Genomic DNA, 13,306 nt, shown 5'->3' with positions numbered 1-13,306 from the left:
TGTGAAATGCATTGTAACATTGCACTATTCAGTGTTTTTAAAACTGTGTTTTTCAGGTTGCTGAACTGCCACTGCTGATCATCAGCCTTCAGTAACTGGCAGTCTAGGCAAGCCTTGAAATTCAGGTGTCGTAGGCAGCATCACTCGTCATTGACGTAAGGATTGCATGGCTTGCCAAGACTACTTCCATCAGTATCAGTACACAAGTAACCTAATAAGCAAGTCAAAATGTATTTTAGTTAATGCAAAAGGCTGCAATATTGGAACAGTCTCAACAATTTAGAATGAAAGAAAATAAATCCAATGTTACTTTGACAGGATTATTTATACTTTATTTTAAAGAGATGCACAGTATCAGAATGGAAACATGATTGTTAATCTCAAATTTACAGAAACAAAACTCAATTAAAAAAATCACTGAAGTAAATCTGATGTGTTGAAATCACTTTTTGTTAAGGTTCTGCAAATGTTAAAAGAAAAAGTCACTCAAATGTAAAAATTTTCATGTAATTCTAGCTTGATGTGTGAATTATGTTTTTTCTATTTATGTAGTTCTTTCTGTAAACAAGAACAGATTTCTTTTAGTTTGATCCAGCTTTAAATGTGCTTGTTTTCACCCAGAACATAATATCATGTATGAACTCATTAGAGTAAAAAAATTTTAAATAAGCTTTACTCTGGTAGAGTTTTGGACACGTTTTCTTGTGTGGTTATAAGATGGCATAAAATGGATCTTAAATATACTTGTAATTGCTATTATATATAATTGGCCTTTAAGTTTACAAGGAAAGCCTGGTCTAGAACCTTTTATAGTTCAATATTCTAGGAAAGGTGCAGCCTTATAGGAGAGCAGGCAGTTCAACCAAATTTTAAATCAAACTGTTATAACAAAAACTGGCTTCCAGAAATGTTGAATTTTGATTTAAATTTTTTGTGCTTATTCATTAGGAAAGTATGAGAATATGTATTAAGTGTTACATGGGCAGGTAAAGAATTAGGGCTGTCCAAAGTGTATTTAACCTAAGAAACACCAGTAATTTGCATAAATAGACATTATGTCTATGTTAGGACAAGTGGCTTAGGTAAAACTTTGTCCCAGGTTAGAAGGCTCCTTTTTGTGTCAGTACAGTGCAATCCCAATTGACAACTCCAGTTAACTTGAAGTAACTGGTTAAATAATATATGTTCCCCAAAGTTGCATTGACTTTCTTAAATTCCAAAGAGATCTTACAGAAATTTGTCTCTCCATTCCTGGAGAATGTAGCTCAGTAAAATTTAAGAGATCCACAGGAGCAGAACTTCATTTAATGTATCCTGAGGGAACATAACTTACCTTGGTTATCCAGGTATTTCAGTTAATCAGAGCTGGGTTACTCCTGATTATTCAAGCCCTGTTATGAAAATGTCATGCATCCTACTAATGTACTGGAAACAGGCTGTAATAACTATCAGTTGTGTGGTATAATTTGTTCATGTCAGTTACAGTATTGTTTTGTATTTCTGGTGTCTGTGCTCTAGGTACAAATGGAAAGGTTGGTTGTGATTATGTTTGCCTGGCTCTTTTTAGAATAATAGAAATGCAGGGTTAGAGGGAACCTTGAGAAGTCAGGTCCAGACTTCTGTACTGCTGTAAAACCAAGTAAACCTAGAACATCCTGAAAGGCGTTTGTCCAACCTGTTTTTACAACCCTCCAATGATTCCACAACATCCATTGGAAGCCAATTCCAGAGCTTAATTACCCTTATAGTTAGATTTTCCTAATATCTAACCTAAAATCTCCCTCACTGCAGATTAAGCCAATGGCTTTTTGTCCAGTCTTCAGGGAACATGGAGAACAATTGATGCAGTCCTCTTTATAACAGCACTTAATATATTTGAAGACTACTGTCAAGTCCCCCTCAGTCATCTTTTCTCAAAACTAAACAAGGCTAGTGTTTTAAGCTTTCCTTATACCTCAGGTTTTCTAAATCTTATATCATTTTTGTTGCTCTCCTCTCGACTTTTTCCAATTTGTCCACTTTTTTCCTACTCTGTGGCACCCAGAATTGGACATAGTACTTCATTTGAGACCTCTCCTATGTCTTGTAGAGTAAGACAGTTACCTCCGTGTCTTACATATGACACTGCTGTTAATACACCCCAGAATGATATTCATATATTTTGCTGTTGCATCACATTTTGACTCATATTCAATCTGTGATCCACAGGGCCACCCGGGGTGGGGGAGGGGAGCAAGTGGGGCAATTTGCCCCGAGCCCTGAAGGGCCCCACACGAGAATATAGTATTCTATAATATTGCAATTTTTTTTTTGAAGGAGCACCTGAAATTGCTTTGCCTCAGGCCCCCTGAATCCTCTAGGCGGTCCTGGTGATCCACTAGAACCCCAAGATCCTTTCCAGCAGCACTACCACCTAACCAGTCATTCCCCATTTTGTAGTTGTGTTTTCGATTTTTCCTTCCTAAGTGAAGTACTTTTCACTTGTCTTTATTGAATTTCATTTTGTTGAATTCAAACCAGTTCTCCAGTTTGTCACAGTAATTTTGAATTCTGAGTCTGTCCTCCAAAGTGCTTGCAGCCCTTCCCAGCTTGATGTCATTTGCAAATTTTATAAGCATACTCTCCACTCCATTATCAAAGATATTTAATGACAATATTGAATAGTACTGGACCCAGGACTACCACTTTGGGACCCCACTAGATACGCCTTCTCAGTTTGACAGCAAACCATTGATAACCATTATTTGAGTATGGTCTTTCAGCCAGTTGTGCACCCATCTTATAGTAATTTCATTTAGCCCCCATTTCCCTAGTTCGCTTATGAGACATATATCTACTGTTTTCCGCTATCCACTAGGCAGTGACCGTATCAAAGAATTAAATTAGGTTGGTTTGGCATGATTTATCCTCGACAAATCCATGCTGGTGTTTCTTATGACCCTTTTATCTTCCAGGTGCTTACAAATTTATTGTTTAATAATTTTGTAGTACGTATTGACAATTTAGAATGCTTTGAAAGTATTTAGAATCAACCCTTGTTTGTTCCTTGTAATGGCTCTTGTGTGAAGCCAGTTACCACCAGTTAAAATCTGGATCATATTCTGAGTTCATATTGAGTGTCCATCTTTTAGACTGGCTGGCTCTTGGGCTCAAAATGTCAGCATCTTAATGACAATACGAGTGTGTGTGTTATAGAGTGGAGAAAGCTTTGGTGTCTTTGCTTATTTTTAGAAGCCTTTTTCAGGCTGAGATGGTTTCCTTTTGGGAGTTGTAAGAAGCCCTCTACTTTTAGCTTTCCCAAGAGAGTCTGTTCAGATTCCTGTTGACAATTTAACAGTTATGTAATAAATATATTAAAAGGAATTGACCAGATCCTGTCTACTTTACTTGTAAAACTTCTTTGTTCAGGTATGGTTGATTCAGCACCCAGGCTTTTTGATGGTACTGCATTTTTCTACACTTCCTAGGAATAAATAACAGGAAGATAACATTTTCATCAGATAGACCTTTTGTCTTAACAAATGACCTTTTGCCAGCAGAGTTTTCCCACAGAAATATTGCTCAGGGATCACTAATCAAAATCTTCAAGGATCATTAATCAAAGACCTTTCAACAGTCGGATTTTTTTTCTTGTATTATGAATGTCTCAGATACTTTGGAAAAGCAGACAGAATGCAATTATCATGATCTTTTAGATCCATTCTGGCCTGTTTACGTCTTGTATTTCAATATTCTGTTCCTGTCAGTGTGTCCTCTCCACCTTCTCCTGCTCATAGATCTATGGTCTCAGAGTAGTCCAGCTTTGAGATGTGACCACTCTCCACCAGATATATCTTTGGGATGCTAACCAAGGCAGGACTGGAAAAAAAATCCTGGAGAATGATGAATTCTTGTAACCTTAAACACAAGCAAATTGTTTTTATCCAGTTCACACTGAAGAGCTGAAAAAGATGTACTGTCTATTCTCTTCTTCTACAAATCCTATGTAATTGTCTTTGTTCTTTTCTTCTATATCATCTATTCTTCTTGTGTCCAGGATTAGGCATGATTTGCCAGAGACAGATTCAGATCTATTAACAGTGATCTTAAAAATCTTCCCTTTGCTTCATGACAGTTTCCAGTCTTGTTTACCTCTCCATAGGACAATATTTCCATCCCTTCAATATCTCTGACAGCTGGATGACTATAGGCATTTCTAAGAGTTTTTTTTAAATCTAGAATGGCATATGCTTTAAATTTAGAGGTATCATAATTCCACAAGATGTCTCACAAAATTTGGTTTGAGAAACCCGGAAAAGAGAGAAAATTGCACTGTCAATTATTTAAAGTTTACTAGTGCTTTTTAAAGGGGTTTTGACTACCTGTTGGCAAACAAACTGATAAAATTTAACATGTCCCACTATAGTGATTAGAATATTTCTTCTCCCAGCCAGTATCTGGATCTCTGTTAGTCTCTGGTGCAGTAGTAAAGCCTGAGGGAGGAAGATGTTGTTGTAGAATACTGTAAGAAAGAGGCCAGAATGATTGCTAATCTGGGTAAGAAACCATATTCCTCCACCATGTCAGCCTTGAGGATTGAAAATCATCAGTTGTGGTGTATTGTTGTTTATACTGCAGTAGTGTTGAGAGGCGCTGGCCCCATTGTGCTAGGTAATACAGATACAGTCCTTGCTTCGAAGAGTTTACAATCCAAGTATTGCTTTAGTGATACAACTGTTTTATCATGGGAAAAAATTGTCCTCTATATTAGAACATCTTCCTGAAGAATACAAGTAGAAAGCCAAAGATTAGATAAAAGAGGACCAAGGATTTCATACCACTGATTGAGAATATCCTATCATGATTGGATTTGTTCACTCGATACAGATACTTCTAGCTGAGATCTCTGTGACTCTTTCCTAAAGTACAAGCCAGGGGTAGAAGATTTAGTCTTTGAAAGCTTGGAGATCTTTTATAAAAAACAGACAGGGTCCTTGAAAAATTAAGACAAAAGGTCAAGATTTGAAAAAGTGACAAGTGTTTTTTATTGGTCACCAACTTGAGACAGCTTAAAGGTATACAATTAGCACAAATAGTAACAATTTTGTCCTAGTAATAAGTAGCATAATGTGTATTTTCTTCTTGCAGTTTGGCTCAAAATGTTATCATTTAACTTATCTGTGTTATTGCTTTTTGAAGTATCTGTTGAAATCCACAGAGCACTTTATTTAAACATGATTATCATAATTCTTGCAGGTTTCTATAGCTGGATCAAGTGCTGGAAGAGGATCTTCAGCTGTAACTCTAGTACAGTTGCCTTCTGGTCAAACTGTACCCGTCCAGGGAGTGATTCAAGCCACACAGCCATCAGTGATTCAGTCACCACCAATGCAGGCTGTTCAGGTTAGCTGTCTTTTATATTTTTTGCTGTTGTTATTGATTATTTTAAGCTTGTGGTTTCTTCTCCCTCCCCCATTTTGAAACCTCCACCTTGGATCTTCAATTTTCCAACTTCTTTCTTACCTATGGATAGAAGACCCACTTCTGCCATGATGCTCATGGGTAACGGCCAAGTGATAATAGCTAGGCAGGTGGTGTGCAGAGATTCATTAATATTTCTTGTTTATCTTTTAAAGAAATGATGCCTTAGAACCCTCAATTTGTGCAATAGCAAACTTGTATAATCACATGACCCTATTTTAATGACTCTTCCACTTCGTTTTCTCATTTGGTTGTTCTGCTTCTTCCACATCTTGTCTCAAATGGGATTATTAACTCTTCAGTGTATGGATTATCTCTTCAATGTATTAGCAGAAAGTCTAGAATAATGGGGCCTCTATACTGATGAGAGTATCTGGGAGCAATACAAAGAAAAGTATTATAAATGCAGCTTCTCTTATTGTTTATTCTTAGCAGCATCCATTATTGCATCTGGGTTTGCTTTGCATGATAAAGATAAAAATAAAAAATGGCTACAAAAGAAATAGCATATATTTGGCAAACCTTCACAAACCTGATCTTGCTTAAGTTAGAAAATGGGGACCAGTGTACTAAGCACCAGGAGTTTTCAGAGCTTCTCATAAGTGAAAAGACTGGACAAAAATATCTTACAACTACTCTGAAAGCGACCAGTTTTAGGAGTATTTGCTGTGAGTGGGAATACCTTGCCTAATCTTATCCTCAGCTCCCTCAATTTTTACTCTTGACACAGACAGCAGAAGTGTTCCTTCCAAAGAGAGGTGGACTCTTGGATAACTGGAATCTACTTCTCACTTGCTATCATCATCATTCTTCAACTCAGTTTAGATCAGAACAAATATACAAAAATAAAATATTTGCCCCATGGCTTGAAGTCACCCAGCAAGAGAAGTATTTCCCCTGGATTTCTCACCGACTATCTCTTTTATTAGAGGAATAGGAACCAACTGCTCTCTTGTAGTGGGTATTGGGCCAGCTACAGCTGTCCTGTCTTCTCCTACAATCAGGGTGTAAGGAAGGAAGCACTTGTGCCCAGTTAACCCTGGCTGGTTGCTTCCTTTTTTCCCTTACCTTTGGGAATATGGTTATTAAAGGGAGGTAGGGTGTTTCTGTCCTGACAGGATTCCAAAAGCCCTAAAGGGCCGGTATACCCCATTACATGAGCAATTATAGATTTCATCAGATCCTTAAAGTATTCTCCCCATCCAATCAGCAGCACCTCCTTATTAAGCTGGCTTTCATCCAGGACCTTATTTCTACTAGACATTGGGACACTGAGGAAACGGTAATAGTTTAAGGCCCAACCCTTGGTCAGGGCGGGGCAGCAAATGCTGAATCAGTAGGCTCAGGCCTTTGGTCAGAGCTGAGCAACAGTAGCAGTTTAAAGGCCCAGCCCTTGGTTAGGGCGGGGCAGCAAACACTGAGTCAGTAAGCTTGGGCCTTGGGTCAGGACCAAGCAACAATAGCAATTTTAAAGGCCCAGCCCTTGGTCAGGGTGGGCCGTAAACGCTGAATCAGTAAGCTCAGGCCTTGGGGCAGGGCTGAGCAACAGTACCAGTTTATAGGCCCAGCCCTTGGTCAGGGCGGGCAGCAAATGCTGGGTCAGTAGTATCAGTTATCGGCCTCCTCAGGCCAGGGAGAGGGGGAGTCTGCCACCCTGGAGGCACCTCCTCCTGGTAGCAAGCGCGGGGAAGCTCCAGCCAGTCCAGGCGGCTCCCCTGAGTCGCCAGGTCTCCCAGTTTCGAGCTGCCGGAGGGACGTCTGTTTTCTCTGGCCGCTGGGGCCTGACTGAGCTCTGAGGGCTGGCTTTTATAGTTCCGGGTCGCCGCCTGACCCTTTGAGGGGCGGGCTCCGAGCTCCGAAGCTCCGCCCACTCTGGCCTCTGCCGGGGCTCGACCCTCTCCGGGGAGGAGGGGAGCCACGCCGGCCCACTACAGTGACAAAGACAGAGTATTTTGGGACACTATAGCCTTTTGAGTGAAAAAGCTGTTACCCAAAATTAGGGATCGTAACTGCTCTGCATTGTGGTGAATGTTTTGCATTTCAGCTCATTCTTTGAAGCTTCTTTTTTTTCCCCACCCAGTCCCCTCTGCATTTTGCCAGGTGTCTACAGCAGATAGGCGGGATGAAGAAAGAGGGGCTGAAGGGCCTTTACCCACCCTGCCCTTGAACTTTAACTTGGCCTTGTAGTTAAACACCAATCTAGAGCTGTGAGCTGGAGTAGAGCTGGGAAGGGATGGAGATGGTGAAAGCTTGTAGAATTAGCAGCTCTGGCTGCTCTCTAATGAAGTTTTTCTCTGTGATAATCCCTCACCAAACAGCAAGTGTTAAGTATTTTTATCATATCATTAAAAAAAATCCATAGGTACAGAATTCATTACAACAGATAAATTGTATAGCCCTTTCATTGGTTTAACCCCCAATTATACGTACAGATAGCCAAGAAATGACATGTATTGATTTTGGCCACTTTCTCCACATATGCTACATGCTTAAGGCTAGATCTGCTAGTGCAGGGGTTCTCAATCTTTTTCTTTCTGATTCTCTCCGACACACACACACACACACACACACACACACACACACACACACACACACACACACACACACACACACACACACACACAGCAACTGATTTTCTGCATATAAAAGCCTGGGCCAGCATTAGGGGATAGCAAGCGGGGCAGTTGCCTGGGGCCCATACCAAAGAGGTCCCTGCAAAGCTAAGTTGCTCAGGCTTTGGCTTCAGCCTTGGGTGGGCAGGGCTCAGGGACCTGGGCTTCAGCCCCATTCAGTGGGGCTTCAGTTTTCTGCTCTGAGCCCCAGTGAGTCTAACTCCAGCCCTGCTTGGTGGACCAGCTGAAACCTGCTTGGGGCCTCCCAGGGAGCCCTGGACCCCAGGTTGAGAACCACTGTCCTAATGTATCTCAGCAATGCACATCATTATAAGGGACCTCAAGGAGACCACTCTGTCCGACGTTTAGGGTGACCAGACAGCAAATGTGAAAAATCGGGATGGGATGTGGGATAATAGGAGTCTATATAAGAAAAAGACCCGCAAATTGGGACTATCCCTATAAAATCGGGCCATCTGGTCACCCTACTGACCTTATTTCTGGATAACATCATGTTCCTGCCCTGCCCCTTGGACCTCTGACATGCCTCCAGCCTGCCTTGGTGTGACCCTTTCCCTAGGCTAGGGGAATCCTTAAGGCAACTTTAAGTCCCCTTTGTCAACCTTCATGATTTCTGTAAGAGTAATGAGCAGAACCTCCACAAATCGATTCTGCTCATCCCAGCTGGGTTTTGCAGTCTAGTTTAAAATTAGGTTTGTTCACAGTTTCAGAAATACCTCTCATTATGTTTTTGAAATATTTGGATGCTTCATTTTACTGTGTATGTCCCACACTATCCTAGCAAGCGCCGTGCTGTGCAAAATGGTTTTGAGCAGAAATGGAATTGCAGTTAAATCAGTAAAGGAAAAGAGACGTTAGGTTTCTTTGTTTACAGTAACCTGTAGGTCTCTGAAGTCATGGCCTCTGACTGTTTATACTCTTGGGATGAGGTGCCCTAATGCCACAAGTTTTCAGAATCTTCCAGGAATTCATGCCCTTTCAGATCCATGCAAGTTCTGCTTTGTGCCCCAAATGTTTAGAGCCCTAGGTTATGTGAGACAGGTACAGCGATCATCTGAGTTCTATCTTTTCTGATGTTAGCTCCAGATTAGGAACCTTTACTGTGTCCAAGTCTGACTCTGTCAGACTTCTAACTCACTTTTGTTGAATCAAGTTAATATTTAGATAGTTTTAAAATAGTCTAATCTACAAAAAACTGTAGTTTTTGGTTATCTCTATGTGAATATGCTATTTTCCATATAACTAATATAACTGCACAGTTCCACTTTTGCACGTATCCTACACAACTGTGGACTGAGCAGTTAAATGAATCATGTAAATAGTGTTTTGCCTTACTTGGTTAATTGCAATTTCAGTTTTGCACAAAATAATATCTGCTGGTATATACTGTGGCTTAGCTGTGCGGTTTTTTGCTTTTAAAATTGCCAAACCTGAAGTTAATATGTAAAAAATGATGCTAATGCAACTCTAAGAAAATGTGAAAATGTAAACTCACAAAAGTCAAGAAAGTTCTAAAGTTAAAGTTTGTACACTAATACTAACCTAGCCCTAGTGCACATGTGATATGCAGTATTTTAGATGATCGTTTATGTTTTTAAATGTATTCCTTAATTTTTGGACGCCAACTTGATTTCTGTGGCTGTGGTGAGGTTACCACAGCAACTTTAATGTTTGTATTTAATGTATATTGTGCATTAGCATTGAAGTTAAAATTAAAGTTGTGTTAGTATAACATTTTGCATTTAGCAGTTAATTTGACTTTGGTATTAAGTTGAAATTGATTAATGCTGTAATTGCAATTTAAGAAATTGTTATATTTTACTAGTTGATAGCAATCTACTTTTTTGAATGGATGTGATTAACAACATGGATGTATACAGTACACTTATTCACCTCTGGCAGGGTTTTTTTGCCTAAAATTAGAAATATAAAATTTGGATTACCTTTATTTCTCCAAACTGGAGATTGCCAGACAGAAAAAAATTAATGTAGGTTTCAAGTTGGTGTCCACATGATGATGTATGATGGAAATGTCAGAATTCAAATTTGGGTATAGTCTTATAGTTTATAATGAATGAGTGTACAAAATTTCAAGGTTCCACCACACTGAACGTGGAAATTATTTACATGTAGGACTCCATGTCTGTCACGGAGATCGTGAAAGTCACAGATTCTGTGATTTTCCATGACCTCCATGACTTCTGCAGGGGCCAGTATGGCTGACTTCAAGGCTGCCCCAGCAGCTGGCTGCTGGGACAGCCAGAGGAGCCACTGCTCCAAAGGCCCCTGGCAGTGGTTCCCAGCCGGCCAGCTGGAGCAGCCCCTGCTCTGGTAGCCCTGGGCAGAGTAAGGCCACATCTACACTGAAAGCTAGCAGTGTGATTCCTCTTTCCATGTACACACTCTCGTGCTAGTTCTCACCAACCTAGAGTGAGTATAAATGGCAGCGTGGCTGTGAAGTATCAGAGGGGTAGCCGTGTTAGTCTGGATCTGTAAAAGCAGCAAAGAATCCTGTGGCACCTTATAGACTAACAGACGTTTTGGAGCATGAGCTTTCGTGGGTGAATACCCACTTCGTCAGATGCATGTAGTGGAAATTTCCAGGGGCAGGTATATATATGCAGGCAAGCTAGAGATAATGAGGTTAGTTCAATCAGGGAGGATGAGGCCCTGTTCTGTGTTGTGGCTGTGGTAGCATGTATGGTGGCAACTGAGGCACAGCCTAGATGTGCCGAATATGTATCCACAGCTAAACTGTGCCTTGATTGCCGCTATGTGTGTTACTGTGGCTATGCTATTGTTTATGCTCGTACTTGCTCAATCAGAGCTAGTGCAAGTATGTGTGCATGAGCAGGGAATCACAGCTTAGCTCATAGTGTAGACGTAGCCTATAAATCAGTCACCCTTGTGATGGGCCGCCCCTGGCCCCGAGGTGCCACCTGATACATTGGGGTACCACTGAGTCCGCCTGTTCCGCCAGCCTGGGCTCCCTTACACTGTCCTGCTGAACCAGGCCCTCATGCCTTCTCCAGCACACACATAGGTAGGGACACACCCAGCTGCAGAAAGACACAGATACTGAAATCATCACTGCACAGGAAGGCTTCATCTGAGGAATTACCCAGCATTCAAGTCCACACCTCCTCTGGAGCGTAAACCCAAAATTTTATTGTCTTGCACTGCACAGAGAACTGGGCAGCATAAGCGCATGAAATTTGCTCCCTCCCTCAATGTGGAGGAAGATACCCATAGTTTTTTGCACCCCAGTTATGAATTGCACAAACTAGTTTTAGAAAAAACAAAACAAGGTTATTAACTACAGAAGATAGAAGCTCAATGCTTCTCCCCCTCTCTGTCTTTGTTTCTTAGATGTTTCCAGCAGTCATCCTGGGCAGGGATTCAGTGAAAAACAACTGCTCATTATGTCACTTCCCTGACTTCAGTAGGTTTTATATATGCTGAGAATCTTTTGTTTTCCAGTGTGGTTCCTCCCTCCCTCCCCCCAGTGGAAAAATACTGGTATTCTATCATGGAGTCCAGTACCAGGTGACATAATCACATGACCCTGCAGTGTCAAAGCAGCCATAAGTCAAAGGCCTTGTTTGTAGCATCCCAGGAATGTGGGAGAGTAGCATCTTCAAAGACCTGTTGTTCTCCCTAATGGTTCATTGACTTGTGCCCAGCCAGCAGTTTCCCCAGGAACTGAAATTAGGGGGAGTGTTCGAATTTACAGGGGGGGGGGGCAGGGCTAATGAGATATATAAAAGAGATATGAATAAAGTAAATATTTTGTTAGGATAATGCAAATTTAACATAAGGATAATGCAAGTTACACCAAAACACATAACAGGTCTAGATTTCTAACAAAATATAATTTTTTTTAAAAAAATGTATTTAATTTAAATTGACTTTTGAAAAGTAAGCCATCATGGAATAAGAGGGAAGTCCTCTCATGGATTAATAACTGGTTAAAATATGAGAAACAACGGGTAGGAATAAATTATCAGTTTTCAGAATGTAGAGAGATAAATAGTGGTATCCCAGAGGGGCCGGTACTGGGACCATTACTACTCAACATACTCATAAATGATCTGAAAAAATAGGTAAAAAGTGAGGTGGCAAAATTTTCAGATGATACAAAGCTATTCAAGATAGTTAAGTCCCAGACAGACTGCGAAGAGTTACAAAGGGATCTCACAAAACTGGGTGACTGGGAAACAAAATGGCAGATGAAATTCTGTGTTGATAAATGCAAAGTAATGCACATTGGAAAACAATCTCAATTATACATACAAAATGAAGGAGTCTGAATTAGCTGTTAACACTCGAGAGAGATCTTGGAGTCATTGTGGATAGTTCTTTGAGAACATCTGCTCAATGTGCAGCGGCAGTCAAAAAAGCAAACAGAATGTTGGGAATCATTAAGAAAGGAATAAATAATAAGACAGAAAATATCATACTGCTTCTGTTTAAATCCATGGTATGTGTACACCTTGAATACTATGTGCAGATCTGGTCACTCTATCCCAAAAGAGAGAGATTGGAAATGGAAAAGGTACAGAGATGGGCAACTAAACGATTAGGGGTATGAAACGAGGAGAAATTAAAATGACTGGGAATTTTCAGCTTAGACAAGAGACGACTAAGGGGGGATGTGATAGAGGTCTATAAAATCTTGACTGGTGTGAAAAAAACGAATAAAAAATGTTATTGAATTCCTCAAATAACACAAGAACTAGCAGGTTTCAGAGTAGCAGCAATATTAGTCTGTATCCGCAAAAAGAACAGGAGTTCTTTGGCACCTTAGAGACTAACAAATTTATTTGAGCATAAGCTTTCGTGGGCTACAGCCCACTTCATCAGATGCATAGAATGGAACATATAGTGAGGAGATATATATACGTACAGAGAACATGAAAAGATGGGAGTTGCCCAATCAACTCTAAGAGGCTAGTTAATTAAGATGAGCTGTTGTCAGCAGGAGAAAAAAACTTTTGTAGTGATAATCAAGATGACCGATTTAAGACAGTTTGACAAGAAGGTGTGAGGATACTTAAGATGGGGAAATAGATTCAATGTGTGTAATGGCTCAGCCATTCCCAGTCTCTATTTAAACCTAAATTGATTGTATCTAGTTTGCATATTAATTCAAGTTCAGCAGTTGCTTGTTGGAGTCTGTTTTTGAAGCTTTTCTGTTTCAAAATTGCCACCTT

General features: G+C 40.4%; 1 protein-coding gene across 6 annotated transcripts in view; it reads left to right on the top strand.

Moving 5' to 3' along the window:
- Positions 1-13,306, top strand: part of CREM (cAMP responsive element modulator) — a 75,913-nt gene that overhangs the window by 30,606 nt on the left and 32,001 nt on the right. For 5 of the 6 annotated variants that reach the window (XM_030550151.1, XM_030550163.1, XM_030550152.1 and 2 more), the window contains one exon: positions 5,236-5,382. In XM_030550151.1, the coding sequence (XP_030406011.1) occupies positions 5,236-5,382 (147 nt within the window). Of the gene's footprint in view, positions 1-5,235; positions 5,383-13,306 lie in introns of those variants that run through there. The other variant, XM_030550153.1, reaches the window with a different exon arrangement.

The sequence above is a fragment of the Gopherus evgoodei genome, chromosome 2 (genome assembly GCF_007399415.2).
Source record: "Gopherus evgoodei ecotype Sinaloan lineage chromosome 2, rGopEvg1_v1.p, whole genome shotgun sequence".
NCBI classification, from domain to species: Eukaryota; Metazoa; Chordata; order Testudines; family Testudinidae; genus Gopherus; species Gopherus evgoodei.
Note: the sequence above shows the minus strand (reverse complement) of the source record. Positions and strands in the feature narration are given on the sequence as shown.